General features: G+C 38.5%; 1 protein-coding gene across 1 annotated transcript in view; it reads left to right on the forward strand.

The window, feature by feature from the left end:
- aldh1l2 (aldehyde dehydrogenase 1 family, member L2) overlaps nt 1-8727 on the forward strand; it is a 45504-nt gene extending 36777 nt beyond the window's left edge. The window contains exons 21-23 of the mRNA XM_059325687.1: nt 2001-2106; nt 2192-2391; nt 4728-8727. Of these exons, the coding sequence (XP_059181670.1) occupies nt 2001-2106; nt 2192-2391; nt 4728-4783 (362 nt within the window). The 3' untranslated portion in view covers nt 4784-8727. The remainder of the gene's footprint in view (nt 1-2000; nt 2107-2191; nt 2392-4727) is intronic.
- The last annotated feature ends 11085 nt before the right edge of the window (nt 8728-19812 follow it).

Raw genomic sequence — 19812 nt, forward strand, 5'->3', positions numbered from 1 at the left:
AGAGGGATTTAGAGACTCCGGAGGTGATGTATGGTTTGGCAGCTGAAAGCAGCATGGCTAATTATGCACAGAGTCTCCACTGATCATAAACATAGTGACTGTGAGTGTCCGGTGCTTGTTGTAAACAAACAGAGAACACTAAGTGCAGTGATTCCCAACCAGGGGGTCCCGACCCCCCCAGGGGGGCGCCAAAGATCCACGGGGGGTCGCAAAGCCCTCTTGATTTTAAAAGGTGTATTAAAATATAATGTGTTTAAATATAGATGAGTCAGCATTAAACTCATTAGTGTGAACATGCAAGCTAAATAAGGGCTACATTAAACATTTATTTATTTAAATTTAAAAAATCCCTACAGAAAAGTTTAAAAATATAGGCTAAATCGCGAGAATAAGGGCGTGTGTAACATCCCTCTTGCAGTATACACAGAGGTAACCTCACATAGCGGTAACCTCACCTAGCGGTGACCTCGCCTAGCAACAGAAACACAGAGCTAATGGAAAAATGGAGAAGCGTCAGGGAGACGAAAATGCTGAATATCTCAAAAGAAAAAGAGAGGGTACCATGAAAGTTACATTGAGTTCAGCTTCATAGAAGCAATGGACAAAATTAGAGCTGAATGCATCTTTTGCAGTGAGAAACTGGCAAATGAAAGTTTGAAACCCTGCAAGCTGAAGCGACACCAGACAACTAAACATCCCGAGACGGTGGGTAAACCCAAAGAGTTTTTCCTCAGGAAAAATGGAACTCGTTGTCACAAACAGGCCCCAAAACATTATGGCCAGTTATAATAAAGCTAGAATCGAGCAGAAGCAGCAATGGTTGCGTCTTTTGATTGCTCTCTCCTTATTGCAGAAGCCAAAAAGCCACACAACATTGGGGAAACACTGATTAAACCTGATTGCATTAAAATAGCGGAGATACTATGTGGAGCGCAGGTGGCTAACAAATTTAGGCTACCTCCGGCTCGTTAGCGGCTCGTTAAGAAGAGTAAGAAGGAGTCGCTGGATTTGTCTCCAGTCGATTCCTAACTTGCTAGCGAGCCTGAGGCCGACTTGTTAAGAAGACTCGCCGTTAGCGACAGTTAGCTACAGTTAGCTCTGTAGCAGTACAGTGTGTATGTGCTGTTGCAGAAGGTGTTCACTAAGCGATCTCCATTTTGCACTGGACACTGTGCACAGTTAGCGATGTCATTAATTCACTGTCACCATCAGCGGAGACCCTGTGCATAATTAGCCATGCTGCTTTCAGCTGCTGACGTTGTGCACAGTTAGCGACTGCAAAAACCATACGTCACCTCCAGAGTCTCTAAATCCCTCTGGGGGCTAACTTGTAGTCAAAACACACAGAGTGAGCGGACTTTTGAGAGGGTGTGCCCTGAGACTTTACCGGTGGCAACTTCCCCACCTTTGTCGAAATATACTGTACTGGCTATACTGTCAGTTTCTCATTTCAGCCACCTTTTCTGGTTTTCAGTCTTCATTGCTGTTATCATTAGTCGCGTTTCCATCAACGTATGTCTCTGCGCATTTTGAATATTCGCATGGGATAGGCTTTATTGAAGCACCAAAATTTGATAAAACTTACAGAAATGTGCATAAAGGTTTCTAAGCTCGCTTGAGGTAATTTTTGTCTTTTTCGATAGTCGCTAATTATTGTTTGCTACTAAGTTCTGACGAAGTAAACATTTAACTCATGACTGATCAGCTGTTTCCACTGAAACATGAAAGAACAATTATTAGTTGCCCAATTGAATCTAATTCCTGAAGACATATTTTCTCTCATGGGTGGCCAAAGTTGTCAGACTAGCAACCTATTTATTATTAATTTTTCTCTTTTGCACAATCTCTTCTTCTTCCACTGTTTACTACTTTAATCTCTAAACACGTTGATGGAAACCCTAATTCGCATTTTCTTTAATGCCACATTTCAAAATGTTCCTTAATGCTACCCGGGCTAGTGTTAGCATTAGCTAATTATCAATACGGTAATTTCCCTTCAGGTTTCTTCATGGAGCCCACTGTGTTCACTGATGTGGAGGACCACATGTTCATCGCCAAAGAGGAGTCATTCGGCCCCGTCATGGTGGTGTCTAAATTTAAAAATGGGTGAGTATCTTGCCTTAGTTGCTACAGAGCTGCCGTGCATTTCGAGTCGCAAACCGATATCCTGTGTACCTCATGCAACCCACAGTGATGTAGACGGCGTGCTGGATAGAGCCAACGACACAGAGTATGGCCTGGCTTCAGGCGTGTTCACCCGCGACATCAACAAGGCCATGTACGTGAGCGAGCGGCTGGAGGCTGGGACTGTATTTGTCAACACCTACAACAAGACGGACGTGGCTTCACCTTTCGGAGGCTTCAAACAGTCCGGCTTTGGCAAAGACCTTGGTGAGTGGAATTAATGTCTGAGATAAAGAGAAACCCGCTGATTTTCCACATAAATACCAGGGGTACACAAAGCATTCTTAAGCAAAAAAATGGTTCTTAAGTGCCACTTTTTTTTAACTTTGCTCTTAAGACTAAATTTAAGAAGATTTGGTATTCATGAAGAAATTCTTATCTTTTTTTTTAGTTGTTTTCTTAACTTTCTTCTTAAGTTTTTTCCTAAGGTAGAACATGATAACAAATGAGATTCTTGAAAACAAAGTTCTTAGATTTCTTCTCAAATTTCTTCACATCTTTAAGAGAAGCCCTCAGCAGTCTACATCAGCTACAGTGAAAAGGAAAGTATTGAAATGTATTTACTTGAACACATTTTTAGGAAATATTTGATTTCTTTAATTAGGGATGCTCCGATCAGCATTTTTGGGGACCGATCTAATCACAGGAATCATAAATCTGTAGATACCGATCACAGAATCGATGGGAGATTAATAATAATCCTCAATGTCCTGTATTTACAATCTAGTGTTAAAACCATAATTGTTCTAAAATAAATAATAAATACAAAACAGATCTTTATGTACCACGATCAACTTTTTATTTGTGTAACTATTACATGCCCTGTCAAGAGCAATAGATGAAATAAAGTAAAAATAAATAAGATTTAGTTAATTTACTTGCCTTACTCCCCAAGTGAGGCAAAAAGGTCTTCAAAATGATTTTAAACAAAAAGAGGCATGCAGTTTACTGCCACTGCATTGCTAAATAGCCCTTAACCATAAGGTATATTACATCCATTTGATGGAAAAAAGTTTACATTGGTAAAAATGTGGGTCCCTCAAGAAAAAGGTTGGGAACTACTGCTCCAGGGTACTGCTTAGGCTACCATAGTTTATTTTTAAGATGGGCCTACTTCATTAATTCTCAAGCATAAATGTCAAGTTTTTCTTTATAAATATTAGAATCTCTGCATTTTTGGAGGTTAACCTATTCCTTTGAGGGAGACATACATCCGTTACGTATATATGTCCGGGGGGCATAGAAAAATGGCTAAATGGTTAAAATGCTCTTAGATAGCGCTTTTCGACCACTCAAAGCACTTTACACTACAGACTGCGCTCATTCACCCGTTCACACACACATTCATACTGGTGTCAGAGGTTATCCTAAACGGTGCCACTTGCCACCATTGGGAATTCATTCACACACCGATGAACGCAGCATCGGGAGCAATTTGGGGTTCAGTATCTTGCTCAAGGATACTTCGACATGTAGGCTGCCATGGTCAGGGATAAAATTGATGACCTCACTGATTGAATACCACACTATTTTTTTGAACACACCCCTTTCAACTAATTGCCCAATTGCACAGCCTTAAGAGCATGCATATCACAATGATGTGTCTTGTTGGTTTTCTGAGGATCTACTGCACCTACTGGTGCCTTGTTTGCCATGTAGCAATAAAAAATATACTAAAAACCTGGATTAATCTGGTTAGTCACATTGGACTGCTATTATTTTGAACACTACTGTACATGTTGGCCTGTTCCTAGATTACACTACAATGTACTCTTAGTAAATCACTGAGGCAGTTGTTGTATTTGATACTACTTAATTAATCACTATGAGTAGTATTTAAGTAGGCCCAGTTACTGAAACCATGTCCTAATTATTATTACTTTTAGATGGAAGTTCTTTGGGTGGCAGCTAGGGAGCAAAATCCACCAAGGCCTCTGAGAGACAGAATGGATCCTCTTACACTCCCTGATCCTGTCTTAATTAGACAATATAGGCTCTCTAGGCCCACAATTGTTTTTCTGGCGAATGATCTTAAGTTAAAAATCTAAATAAATCATTATTATTTAATTGCTCCACTAAGGTGTAGGCCATCTTAAAAATGGCCGCCATCTTGGAATTTCAAGTAACTGTGGGTGGCTTATTGTCAAGTGATCTACAGAGACTGCTCATGCCAATTTTTATGCTTGTATCGCCAAATGAACCATTATATCACTTAACTGCTCCACTTAGGTGTCGGCCATCTTGAAAAATGGCCGCCATCTCAAAATTTCAAATGTCTCGGGCAATTGTCTTGTCAAGTGACCCATGGAGAGTGTTCATGCCAATTTTCACGTTTATATCATAAACTGAACGATTATATCACTTGGCTGCTCCACTATAAGCTAAGCACAGCCAAAGAGCGTCATGAATGTTGTTTTGTACATTAATGAAACTAGGAGTGGGATAAAGATCCAATATTGTGGCTTTATTTGTTGTCTCGTGATTTTTCCCTTGGCTACCTTTCTTTCCAGTGAATATTGTTCTTTTTTTGGTCTGCTCCACAGGAGAAGATGCTCTCATGGAATACCTCAAGACCAAAGCAGTGACTGTGGAGTACTGAGGCACAGACTCTTCTGATGAACTCTGACTTACATCTGAATAGGAAGGGACTCGTCTGCTGCTTCAGCCAGACATCCAGCTTCATTGAGCATTGCTTCTGGACAGTGTGTGTGGCTGTGTGTGAGTGTATGGACTGTATGAGTCTGAGGGGAGCTTGGAACGCTTTTAAAAAAAATAAATCCACACCATGAACAAGGGAAAAAAACAAAACAGAGCTGGATGCCTGGGAGCTGAGCTGGTTCTGACTATTTTCAAGGGTTCTTTAAAGTGTGTTTTACGTTAAAACACCATTTTCAATCTGAAACCTGTTTTCCCATCATTGTCAATCATGCGAACATTTGAAAATCATCTGAAATCATGCCTTTCTCATTCACTTGTAACGCTGCCTTCATCATTCCTTTAATATCTCTTTTTGTTTTTCCTTTTACAGCTTCTGGGCTGTTTTGCGCTATATCAGAAATCAGACAAGTGTATGGATTACTCATCTATACATGAATGTGAATGTTGAAGCTTGTGTTCAGATGCCTTTCACTTAATTTTTGGAGTTGCCAGTACCCTTGAGAACTTCATCAGGTCAGCAAACAAAATTTAAGTAAGTTGAAAATAGAAAACAGGATTCAGGTCAAAAAGCCAGAGTTACATTTAAATCCTTAATCCACATAAAACCATTGAGAAAATAATATAAATTCAAGGTCTACATATGAGATTTTTTACAAAGCTTTCTCCCCCATTTCATAGTTTTCATCATTCGATGAGCTCAGGAAAAAAGCCAGTAAATCGACCTTGAGTTCAAGACTGAAAATAAGTCTTTAACTGCCCAATCACATACTGGGTGTAGTTAGAAATGTGAACTTGTAACTCACCGATACCCCTTTTCTCCCAACATGAACACAGTTCTTTTGCTGGGCTGGTGCTGGTACTGGTTCGCAGTAGGTTCAACTTGCAAACCGTTTCAGAACCTATTTGCCCTTCCACAGGCTCGAGAGCCACGTCATTACGTCACTACATCTGTGTTAGGGCTGGGCGATATGGACCAAAAGTCATATCCCCATATATTTAGGCTTAATATCAATATACGATATATATCCTGATATTTTTTTATTGCAAAGTGAGAGCAAATGTTCAGTCAAAGTCAGATATACTATGTCACAAGTAATTTTATTGAAACCGTTTAAGTGAACATAAATACTGTATAACAACAGGAGTACATTTTTTTAAAGATCAAAGCTCCATAAAGTGCTTTTTTTTTTTTTTTTAAAGATGATTTTTTGGGCATTTTTATGCTTCTATTGAAAGTGATAGAGGGTGATAGAGGGGAAGACATGCGGCAAAGTGAGCTCAGGCCGGATTCGAACCCGGCTCCGCCGCAGCAAGGACTCAGCCTTAGTGGTAAGCGCTCTACCAGTGTGAGCCACCGGGAAGCCCCAAAAAGTGCATATTTAAAAATATATATATATCTTGAATATAAACCTATAAAATAAAATAGGCCAATCTTTTTCTGAAATAAATATATTTATATGAGAAAAGAATAACAAATATTACAAAAGAACTAAATATGACAAACCCTAGTAAGGGCAGCATTTATATAGAAAGAAAGAAAGAACTAAAATAACGATATTTGTGATATAGTCTAATTCCATATCACATTTAAAAATATATCGATATATTTTTTATATCAGTATATCACCCAGCCCTAATCTGTGTACATCTCTGCTCTCTCAGAAAGTATAATAACAACAATGGCAGACTACATCATCTCTCTACAAATGTTGCTCCTGGCTTTGTGAACCTCCATTAGCATCCAAACACGACACGTACAACACATACATGTACGGCTCGTCCTTAATGCTATGGACGCGATTATGTTCTTAACACTGAACGTAAGATTTAACATCAAATTGGACTTTATTTTAAGCTAATGCTAGCATGCTAACGCTAGCCCAAGAGTTGGCAACCTTTATGGGCAAAAGAGCCACTGTTGGCCGAAAAAAAAGGGAAAAACTGTCGGATTGGAGCCGAAAACCTTATTCCGAGCCTTACAATGACAAAAAAACAGCCGACTAAGTCTAAACTAACCTACCAGCTTTACTAATAGGTCATAATAAGCATTTATCAATATGATTTTGTCAGAAAGCAGTGAGAACCAAAGTGCAAATGAGGAACTGACACAAATCTCAGGAAATTTGGAATCAAAAGGGAAACTAGGGACACTTAAAACTAGACTTGAAGTTGGCAAAATTTAGAGGTTATGGTGTTGACGTAAACAAATAACTGTTTCGTTTTGTATATATGTTTTGGTCACAGCCACAGGGAGCCACTGCAGATGGCCAGAAGACCCACATGTGGCTCTGGAGCCACAGGTTGCCTACCCCTGCGCTAGCCCGCTAACACTAGCCCATATCAATCACACTGCAGATAAACAAATAAAGTAAACTGAATGTTACACGTTTTAGTTGATCTTGTTGGTCACGATAAAATCCGCCCCCAGCCCCTGGCGTAATCCTGGCTGAGGGCCTGCAGTATAAAAGCGAGGAACTGGTTCAAGATTCGGCACCGGCTCCGAACTGGCCCTGGAACTGCCTTGGTCAGAAATGGATATGAGGCAACAGGAGAACTTAAACCAGTATAAATCCACAACAACAAGATATTTTAGGGGGTGTTACAGTCTAATATTGTATTTTTAGACTACTATTCCCAAGGTAAAGAATAAACTTTCACACTCACATAAAAACAAACTGGTAGCAGTGACAGGAGGAATTATTGATACTCTTTATTTCTTGTCAATCGATTAAAGTCTTAATCAGGACTGGCTTCACGACGGCCAAATGCAAGTTGGTTATGAACCATAATTTTAGATTTCCTACTTGTGAGGGAGATTTTATATTTCTTTTAGTACATTATGCATATTGTCCTTAAGAGACTTGAAACAAGTTTACGACAGGTAATCCATTATAGTTAACATTACGACACTATTATATTTTATATTTAGAATTCTGATTTATTATTTTTGATTATTTGATTAGCTGTCTTTAAAATGGTTAAAAATGTCAGTCAGTGTTTCCCAAAGCCCAAGATGACATCTGCAAATGTCTTGTTTTGTACACTCAAAGGTTATTGGTGTACTGTCATAAAGAAACCAGAACATTTTTACATTACAAAGTTTTAATCAGAGAATGTTGCCTTTTTTGTCATAAACAATGACTCAAACTGATTGATTTATCATCAAAATAGTTGGTGGTTAATCTTTGCAGCTCTAGTGACATCCAATATTTGAGATTTAGTTGCTAAAAAGCATCACATTCACAAGCCATGTCATGAGGAAATCATTTTCAAAAGACATTAAGCAATGATGTTTGCTGTGTTAGCCTTACCATATGGTGACAATGTAAGTTTAACAAAATATAGCTAAAAAACATATTCAACTGTAATGGATGGAACTGTCTCAAGCATTTTTCAAGTTCTGTTGTAAATGGTTCACCCTTTTCCTGTCTTAACTTTTGGTCAGAAGTTAAGATTTTTGATCAGTATTTATTGTCACTTCATTAAGGTATCATTAGCCATTTTTTTCTCTCTCATCACACTGGCTGTTTCATGTCCTTGCAGCTGTCTGTTCCCACGGCTTTAGACATTCACTCTCTTCCCTTTGTTAAATTTAACGTCTTTGTAAATATATTTTTAACAATATAGGGATAAGGACTATTTGATATATTTTTGTCAAACAGAAGAAGACTATGTTATAACACTATATTTTATTTGTTAAAGATACACCAGCTTGATGTTTGTGCGCATCAGTAATTTGAAGTTGTGAGTCAAGGCAGCAAGGGCTAAGAAGCGTTTTTTTTCTCAACCTTTTCTGAAAAAGGTGAGATTGGTCCCCTTCAATAAACACTACGTCTTCAGCCAGTTATGTGATACGACGGTAAATAAACTTTGGTTTGAATTTTACTGTGTAATGCTGCTGTTTCTTTGAAAATATGCATTAATCCTAGAAATAGAATGAGAGTAGAATGGAGAACTGTTTGCTGTGGTCATTTGACTAATTTAACAGAAAATGGCCATTATTGTTAGTTGTTATTGTAACAACTTCTCAGTCGAGCCATAAATAGAGTGACCATGTCTTTAAACTACCGGCCCGGGACTCTCAATTGTGCTGAGATATCTGTCAGTACAAGTATAATATGATTATTAGCGGTGAAACACTCAATGGGATTTGTCATCAACAACATGCCATGTCCATACCACCAAATATGTCCACATCAAGGTTATTATAGTTAACGAAAACAACAACAAAATAATGAAAACTAGATTTGAAAAAACATTTTCGTTGACTGAAATGAGAAAAAAAAAAAACGAGTTTTAACTTCTAAGTGAAACTGTATTTTGTGGTTACAAAACTAACTAAAATTATAGTGAAAATGTTATTCGTTTTCGTCTTTGTCAACTTTTTTCATATATAGACCTTTTTGGTTGATATGAAATCTATTTCATCCATCTGGTTTTATGACTTAGTAAACTTATTGGGCTGAGATGGATCAGCCAAAGGAAATAAAGGAAAATTTATTGTGACTTTTTTTAATCTGGCAAGCAACAAATACCCCATTACAACAAAACTAAAACTAACACTAAAACTAATAAAAACTAAACTAAAACTAAGCATTTTCCAAAAAATAAAAGCTAATTTAAACTAGCAAACTCACTCTAAAAACTAATTAAAACTAACTGAATTTGAAAACAAAAATTGACAACGAAATTAAAACTAAAACTAATGAAAAATCCAAAACTATTATAACCTACTATAACCAGGCAACATCCATCATATTGTACTTACCCACTTTCCCACTTCCAAAACTGGATCCGCAGTTTCCTTTCCTGACTCAACATTTTGGAAGTCCAGTTGTTTTGGACTGAAGCATCCACATTGAACATCACAGAAGCAAGGCACCTCTCGGGTGTGGATAAGGCCTGGTTCTGTAGATGTCAGCTCAAGAAGAATAGTAGTTTTTAGGTGAAATTAAACTATAGAAAAAGATATATACATGATCAGTTATTTGATATTCTAACACACTGATTTACAGTTTACAGGATATTTCCTTCAGGAACAAGGGTAAGTAAAGATATGTTTGTATTTTTCTTTTTTAGGTATAGTAAGTAAGTAATTTATTTTGAATATGTTATCTTTAACTTACTCACCTGAAGGATGCTCATTGTTCCAGGTACTGCCTTCAGGTACAGTGGTACTAATTCACTTTTTTTTATGTCCTCTTCAGTTATTTTGAAGAACCTCAGATGGATTGAGTTTTAGCCAGGCGGCAACCTCCTGATCTGAGCAAGGAGGCAAACGAGGAAGTGCCTTAACCCTTGTGCTTCCCTCAAATTTGCTACCCTCTCGCCACCCTCGTGGCCAAAAACGTCCACGCACACTAAAACTGCTATAAAATAAAAATACATCAATATGTTTTTCAGATTTTTTTTTCATAAATCTCTTGAACAACTTCAGACTTGTTGAAAACTACCAAACAATAAATCATTTTCAAATTTTAACCCTTTATATGCCAGTTTATAAATTCAAAGTTTTCCATAATTTCTTCCAAAGAAACACAAAAAATGTTTTTTTTCCCATAAAATAATTAGGAGGGAGCTGGGATTTTGGTGGTGATTAGAGTCTTGGATATGTCAAAGATTAGCAACAAAATTCATTTGATTGCACTAGTATTTTTTATGTAGTGCCAAATACTCCCTCTGGTGTCCCTCATGGACAAAAAAGGTCACGCACACAAAAACTGCTATAAAATAAAAATACATCAATATTTTTTTCACATTTTTTTTCATAAATCTCTTAAACAACTTCAGACTTATTCAAAACTATCAAAAATAAATGGTAGGGAGCTGGGATTTTGGTGGTGATTGGAGTCTTGGATATGTCAAAGATTAGAAACAAAATTGATTTGATTGCATTAGTATTTTTTATGTAGTGCCAAATAGTCCCTCTGGTGTCCCTCGTGGCCAAAAACGATATCTGTGCTATGATCACTGTGAGGTGAATTTTACATGCATGTGCTCCACATTTGGCGCACTGGTCTCACACCTTTCTACACTCTGGGCACAAGACACACTGCCTCTGCTTTCTGGAAGGCCTGGCTGTGGCTCCTCCTTTCCCTCCCCCTGACCCTCACTCAAATCCTTACATCAATTTTCTGACAGGTACTGCAGGTTTGTAAAGTGCAGGATTAGCTGCAGGATTTTCTCATGTAAATGGATTCTTTTTTTATGTTTTTCTAGTCTTTGCGCCACTCAAAGCGCTTTAACACTACAGACATTGCTTATTCACTCGTACACATTCATATTGGTGGCTGAAGCTACAATAAATGTTGTCACCTGCTACCATCAGTTCACCATTCACAAACCGATGTGAATGCAGTATCGGGAGCAATTTGGGGTTCAGTATCTGTCCAAGGATCCTTCCACATGTAGGCTGCCATTGTCGGGGATCGAACCACCAACCTTCCGATTAGTGGGCGATCGCTCTTCAGTAATTTTGGGTTTAGTATCTGTCCAAGGATACTTCGACATGTAGACTGCCATCATCAGGGATCGAAACACCAACCTTCCAATAAGCGGGCGATCGATCCACCAACTGAGCCACAGCTGCGTAGGAAAAAATGTAGAATGCAGTCTCAGGGCTGCTGATCCTGGCAAGTGTTTTATTTACCAAATCAACCGCTTCCAAATTGCACAATTTGTATATGGTTCATTAAACAAAACACTTCCCCCTGTTTTTAATAATCTCTTCATAAACGATATCATCTTCACAATTATCCTGCAAGAAAAGCTTTACAACTTCGGCCTCCCAAATCACTAACCACCTCATCACAGTTTAGCATTACATATCGAGGATCCAGGATACGGAACTCACTTCCTCCTTACTTAGTCAACCTTTCTCGTTTATCATTTAAAAAATCTCTAAAAAAACCTATTACTATTTCAATAACCTATTATAATTCTTGTTTCATTGCTATGTTATGCCTTTGTTTTGTTTTTCTAGTTCCTTGCTCTGTAAAATTCTATGTTCCTTGTTCTTTTTATTTTTATGTTATATTAGGGAATCCCACTATTCAAGCCGCATGAGGGTCTCTGGGTTCTTCTGGCATGTCTTCATTTTATTTCAATATGTATATGGAATATATAAATTGTATTATTGTTTTAGTTATTATGTTATTTTCTTTCTTTAAAAACTGTGCCAAATAAATCAAATCAAATCAAAAGTGCTATGAAGTCTGCCCTGGGGTCAAGAAAGAAGGGGGAAAGACTGGCAGGGACTCTTCATGTGTGGGAGACCACAGGATTTCCCCATCTCTTGATCTTCATGCAGCGGTGTCATCCTCCATTGTATCTTCCTCCTCCGAGCTGCAGGGCCCCTCTCTCTACCTGGCAGGAATTCCTCCCCTGATCTCTCCTGGCCCTCAGATGAATCTTGTTATGACAAAGTGCCATGCGTATGCATTTTCACTTAACTTTATATCATTTTCACTTAACTTTATGAACATTTTCGCATAACTTTATATCTCTTATGTGACCACAATCTGCCCTTTCATCCTGTAATCTGCCCTTTCATCCTGTAGGTATAACAGGTCACAGCTGCTTCTTGTTTCTGGTCAAGATGCCTTTGCTATCTCACAAGCCCAACTATAATTTTATGCTCCACATCTCCTCAAGGTCGAAGCTCGGTGCCTCCTACCCAACACACACACATGTATAGTAACTCTATAAAAATTGTCAGCTCCCTTTGTCTGCAGATTCACTCTGTGCAGACTTTTTTGACTGTACCTTGTGCTCTCCTGAATGCAATCAGAATAAACGTTTATTGCTTATGCTCCAATGACTCAGTGATCTTTCCTCCTTATCACGATTTTTGCCACAACAATCTTCACTCCGGGAAAATGTGTTGCGTCGTTATTTGGCCGTAATATATTCATCCATTAACTGGATAACCTGCTTACTATAACTTTCATTGAGAAAATATGATTTATGGAGAAATGTAGAGCTCTAGGTTCCCTATGTTCGTGCACTATAGATACAGTTACAAGCTCTGATATCATTGATTATGTGTGTTCCTTTTTTCCATACCAAACTCATGGGCGTGTCTTCCTGGGCACAGATACACTAAATTTACTTTTTTCTTTTTTTACCATATTTAGATCGACATTCAAACTCTTCTTCTATCTGATATATCACCTTGTTTTTGTCCACATTCCAACATCTCTTCTGTCAGATATGCACCTGTCCCCAGAGCTCCCAAATAGACTGGAGACTATGTTCAGACCAAGGGTTAGGGTGAGGCCCCTCTTACAGAAGCAAATCTCCTATACCACATGTAACATGAATTGTACCATGTGTGCCACGTCACAAGGCATGCGTCAGTATTTGGCCAAAATATATTTATTCATTAACTGGATAACCTGCTTACTATAACTTTCATTGAGAAAATGTGATTTATTGAGTAATGTAGAGCTCTAGGTTCCCTATATTCGTGCACTATAGATACAGTTACAAGCTCTGATGTCTTTGATTAAGTGTGTTCCTTTTTTACTTCGATTCCAACAAATCAGAGTGATTATTGATCACTGTAACAGTGCACTGCGATCATTTTATTAGCTTAGATTAATGTAAATCTGTAATCTGCTTTCACTCCAAGAAAAGTGCCGTAAATCTCAAGTTTCAGACATAGACAATGGCCTCCAGCGTCTCTGACAAAGTTAGACAGATTATATAGCTGAGAAATCGTTTTCTTTTTGTCCAGGGGGCCTGTTGTATTGCAACTTTTCTAGCAAAGTGTCGTGTTATGTCGTGAAGTGTTATTCGCATAAGCAATCGGTGGTTGATAACCATCCAAAACATAACTTTGCCTTACTCAGAGAGATATTGTTGACCGGACACATTTCAGATCGGACACATTTAGCAGTGGCACAACTTGATACCACTTGTAACTTAAATCTGATGCAAAAAGACGATTTTAAGCCTATTTGGACCTGACGTTTTTTTACGACCATAGTCACCAATGTTTATTTTATGTTCATATTTTACATCCAAGAAAAAGAGACGTGTAGCACTTCTTCGTTTCAGCCTGGCGCCAGCACAGACAGAACAGCGCCACCAACTGTGTCTGGGAGGTTATTACCTCACAGGTGGAAGAGGATTTCAGACAAGCTTTGTTGATATTTAATATGCTTTTTCACTGCAATGCATCTCAGTCAAATTAAAAGTGTAATTTCTTGTGTGAGGAATTTTGATTATTTCAAGTTGTAAGTGCAATTGAAATAGCCAGCTGTTTATGTAGAGATCAGATGCTATAAGAAAAATAGCTGTTTATTAAGTTATAATGTAGAGTCTAGTAGTGTCAGTAGAAAACACTCAATATTTAATTGTCAAATGATTTATTTGTAATGAACATTGGAATATATACAAGTTATATACGTCAAAATGAATCACAAAAACTCATATGCCAGCTACAGTGGTTTCATTGTCATCACTGATCACAAATCATAAAACAATGTCAGACAAGGAAGATGACTATCTTCCTTGTACTGTTCGTCATGATGCACACTTCCCTTCGCCACAAGGGTTCTGTAGACAGACTGCACTTCTATCATTTGTTTTTTATTTGCATCAAGTTGGCTCCTTAAAATGCAGCACAGTCCCTCGTAGGCCTCATGTGTGGATATCAGAGGATGAGCTGATAAAAAATAATTGCAAACAATTTGAACAAATGTATAAAAAAAATTCAACCCTGTTGTCAAGACTTTAGACATATTGAGACCAGGCTATCGTTTTAAAAATGAAATCTTTGAGAAAATTGGAACATTTTAATAATAACTCCCCAAATAATTATATAAACATTGATGTACCCACTTCAAGTTGTATTATTTCTAATGTTGATGGCTTGTGAGCCCTCCTTTCTCCAATATGAAGTGATTTGAAAGTACTTAAACAAATAAACTTACAGTTCTCCAATAAGTCACTGGAGATGTCTTCTTTCAGTTGTCTGGAGAAATGACAGTGCCTGCCAGTGCTGTAACATTTCTTTAATCACAGACAATAAAAACAACCCCAGTTTTAATAAAGCTCGCATGACACCATCAGAGGCCCTCTGCCAGGACTTTGCAGACCTCTTCAGAAGTAAGATCTATGGTATCAGATTCAGTCTTTCATCCCAGAATGTATTTTTTTACACACCTCTTATCGCTCTTATCTGAGGAAACACTGGAGAGTTTTGCCCTGGTTGATGCAAGGACACTTGGTCGAGTGTTCTCCCCAGTAAACCCTACAACCTGCCTTTTAGATCCTATTCCCACATTGCTTTTAAAATCATTTTATGCTTTCTGTGAGGAACAGATTTTTTTCTTCAGACGGGTGTCTTCCCCACTGCTTACAAAATGGCAGTGGTGAAGCCCCTTCTGAGGAAGAGTAATTTAGACCCCAACATTTTAAATAACTATCGGCCTGTATCCAACTTACCATTTTTAAGTAATATTTTTGAAAAACTGGTTTATACCAGCTACGCTGATGACACACAGCTGTAAATCGCCGTGTCTCCTGATGACACAGAGCCAATTGATACCCTTTTAAACTGCATTCTGGATATCAAGTCATGGATGGCAGTGAACTTCCTACAGCTCAACCAGGACAAAACAGGTTTTAGTCATCGGAGAGAAACTTTTACCAAAACTATGAGATTTTAAAACTTCACAATGTGTAAAGAACTCTGAGCTCAATTTTATTCCACACATAAAAAATATAACAACAATATGATTTTACCATCTTAAGAACATAGCCAGAGTCTGCCTGTGTCTCTCTCAGGCCAAAACGGAGGTGCTGATGCATGCTTTTATCTCTTGTCGTTGAGACAATTGTAATGCTCTGCTCTCTGGTCTTCCCAAAAAGAGCATCCACAATTTACAATTATAACAAAACTCAGCTGCACACGTGCTGACGAGGACAAGAGGGTGAGACCACATTACATCGGGTTTTAAAATCACTGCATTGGCTCCCTGTGTGTTTCAGGATCTGTTTTAAGGTTTTATTAGTTTTTAAATGTTGTAATTACGCACCGGGGCGTCAACTATGTTGGGGTATCTGGTTACAGATACCCCAACATAGTTGCCTTCATCAAGGATCACCAAAAATGTTGGGAATTAAGGATGGCTCTTTTATGAATAAATGATGACCTTGCACAGGGCGTCGAATATATTAATAAAAGGGCGTTATCATAAATGCTATCCCTTCCATAAGGATACCAAATATGCAGGGGTGAACCTGAGCACACTTGTGTGGATCTCATGGTTCAAAAGTGTGGTTAGATGGCTATAACAATTATTAATAATTATCATAAACAATTATTAATTATAAGAAATTATATGACTTGATTTACTCTAAGTCAGCTCGTAAAATGGGGCACCACTCTGTAAACAGAGAAAATATAGCCAATTCACCTAAATCAGTCTCATAAAGTTATTAAATTATCAATTTGGAACACTGATTATTAATTATGAATATAATTATAATCAAATTACCATATTAATATTTAATAGTGGTTGAAGGAATCGTGAATTCTTGACACAGCAGAGGTTAGAATATCGTTCATAATGTACGACATTAAATAGACAGCATTCGTAATCAAAAGGTATTTATTCTAAACAAGTAAAGCAAATAAAAGCACACATCAGGTGATTTTAATATTCATGTTGACGTTGATAATGATAGCCTTAGTACTGCTTTTATCTCCTTACTAGAATCGATTGGCTTTAATCAGAAAGTTCATGAAGCCACTCACTCTTTTAACCACACCCTCGACCTTGTGTTGACGTATGGGATTGAAATTGAACATTTAATAGTTTTCCCACAAAATCCTGTGTTATCAGACCATTATTTAATAACTTTTGAAGTCCTGCTATTGGACTACTCGCTAATAAGCAAGAGTTTCTACACTAGATGTCTATCTGATAGTGCTGTAGCTAAGTTCAAGGAAGTGATTCCACCTGTCTTTAACTCTTTGTCGTGCTCCAACATAATAGAGGACTATGTTAACTTCAGTCCCTCCCTAATTGATAACTTTGTCGACAGTACTGCAGATTCACTGCGAACAACGCTAGATTTTATTGCCCCACTAAAAAAGAAAATAATAAAACAGAAAAAGTTAACTCCATGGTACAATTCTCAAACCCGTGAACTGAAGCAAATTTCACGAAAGCTCGAAAGGAAATGGCGTTCAACTAAGCTGGATGAATTTCTTTTAACCTGGCAGGACAGTCTTAAAACATATAAGAAAATCCTCCGTAAAGCCAGATCAGCCTATTATTCCTCATTAATTGAGAAAAATAAGAACAACCCAAGATTCCTTTTCAGCACTGTAGCCAGGCTGACAGAGAGTCACAGCTCTATTGAACCATGTATTCCTATTGCACTCACTAGTAATGATTTTATGAGCTTTTTCAATGAGAAAATTATAACTATTAGAAATAAAATTCACTACCTCCTGCCATTAACTGGTACTGAGGCATCCTTAAACCCTGGAGCCTTAGAAACGGGTACAAACCCTGATAAATATTTAGATCGCTTCGCTCCCATCACTTTCCAACAACTAACCTCAATGATTTCCTCATCTAAACCGTCAACCTGTCTCCTAGACCCCATACCAACAAGGCTGCTTAAAGAGGTTCTACCTTTAACGGGTACTTCTTTCTTAGATGCAATCAACTTGTCATTATTAACAGGCTACGTGCCACAATCATGTAAAGTAGCTGTAATTAAACCTCTTCTGAAAAAGGTTAATTTAGATCCTGGCGTTTTAGCAAACTATAGACCAATATCTAACCTCCCCTTCATCTCTAAGATCCTGGAGAAAGCAGTCGCAAATCAACTTTGTGATTTTCTTCAACACAATAGTCTATATGAGGACTTCCAGTCAGGATTTAGAACTCATCATAGCACAGAAACAGCATTGGTAAAAATTACAAATGACCTTTTAATTTCTTCTGATAATGGACTTGTCTCAGTCCTTGTCTTACTAGATCTGAGTGCTGCATTTGATACAATTGACCATCGTATCCTATTACAGAGACTGGAACATGTAATTGGCATTAGAGGAACGGCACTGGGCTGGTTTAAATCGTACTTATTAGACCGTTTCCAGTTTGTTCATGTGAATAATGAATCCTCCGTGCGCACTGATGTTAACCACGGTGTTCCACAGGGTTCTGTGCTTGGACCAATTTTATTCACCCTTTATATGCTCCCTCTAGGTAATATAATTAGAAAACATTCAATTAACTTTCATTGTTATGCTGATGACACTCAGTTATATATATCAATCAAGCCAGGTGAAACTGATCAGCTAGCCAAACTAAATGCATGCCTTAAAGACATAAAAACCTGGATGGTCCACAACTTCCTAATGTTAAACTCGGAAAAAACAGAAGTGATTGTACTGGGACCCGAACACCTCCGAAACTCATTATCTAAAGACTTAATTAGCATCGATGGCATTACCCTGGCCTCCAATACCACCATAAGGAATCTCGGAGTTATCTTTGATCAGGATCTGTCATTTAACTCCCATATAAAACAAACTTCAAGGACTGCATTTTTTCACCTACGTAATATTACAAAAATTAGACACATCCTGTCTCAAAAGGATGCAGAAAAATTAGTTCATGCTTTTGTTACTTCAAGGTTAGATTACTGTAATTCCTTACTGTCAGGCTGCTCCAATAAATCCCTTAAAACTCTTCAGTTAGTCCAAAATGCTGCGGCTCGTGTACTAACAAGAACCAAGAAAAGAGATCATATTTCTCCTGTTCTAGCTTCGCTGCACTGGCTCCCTGTAAAATCCAGAATTGAGTTCAAAATCCTTCTTCTTACTTACAAAGCTCTAAATGATCAGGCACCATCATATCTTAAAGACCTCATAGTGCCATATTACCCTTCTAGAGCACTACGCTCCCAAAATTCTATGTTACTTGTGGTTCCTAAAGTCCTTAAAACTAGATTGGGAGCCAGAGCCTTCAGTTATCAAGCTCCTCTCTTGTGGAATCATCTCCCAGTGTCAGTTCGGGAGGCAGACACCCTCTCTTTATTCAAGAGTAAACTTAAAACTTTCCTCTTTGACAAAGCCTATAGTTAGGGCTGGCCGAGGCCTGCCTTGGACCAGCCCCTAGTTATGCCGCTATAGGCCCAATGTGTCGGGGGACACGATACACCGGGGCCCTCTTTCTCTCTGTCCCAATAATACATGACACAAGCTTTTATTTTCCCAGAATACTCGCACTTTTCTCTGCTCTCTCTTCACAGGGTGTGGAGCTGTGGTCCTGCTCCATCACCCCTGCTGGTCTCACTGCTGTGGATCTGGTCCGGCCCCAGATGGGAATGTTCCTCTCCTGGTCCACTCACCATCACTACTGGCCAATGGTGGCGCATCATCACCTGCTGCTGTGCCCCCCCAACCCCCCCGCCCAAGAACTCCTGCTCCTCTCTCTCTCTCTCTCTCTCTCGCCCCCCCCCCCCCCCCCCCCCCCCCCCCCCAACCTCTATCTACTCTACTCTGTTGACCTGCCCTGTACAACGACATCTATTGCACGTCTGTCCGTCCTGGGAGATGGATCCCTCCTCTGTCGCTCTCCCTGAGGTTTCTTCTTCTTTTTTTCCCCTGCTAAAAGGGTTTTTTAAAGGAGTTTTTCCCTGGCCGATGTGAGGGTCTAAGGACAGAGGGTGTCGTACCATGTACAGTCTGTGAAGCCCTTTGAGGCAAATCTGTGATTTGTGATTTTGGGCTATATAAATAAAATTGATTTGATTTGATTTGACATCTATAAAATAGAGAATACATTACAAAAGAGAAGGAAACATGTGTGTGTGTGTGTGTGTGTGTGTGTGTGTGTGTGTGTGAGGGGGTTTACCACTCCTCAGACAATGAGCAAGATAAACATACAACTTTGATCGTAACACGAATGTCACATAAATATACTTAAAACACACATA

This window comes from Centropristis striata, chromosome 22, assembly GCF_030273125.1.
Source record: "Centropristis striata isolate RG_2023a ecotype Rhode Island chromosome 22, C.striata_1.0, whole genome shotgun sequence".
NCBI classification, from domain to species: Eukaryota; Metazoa; Chordata; class Actinopteri; order Perciformes; family Serranidae; genus Centropristis; species Centropristis striata.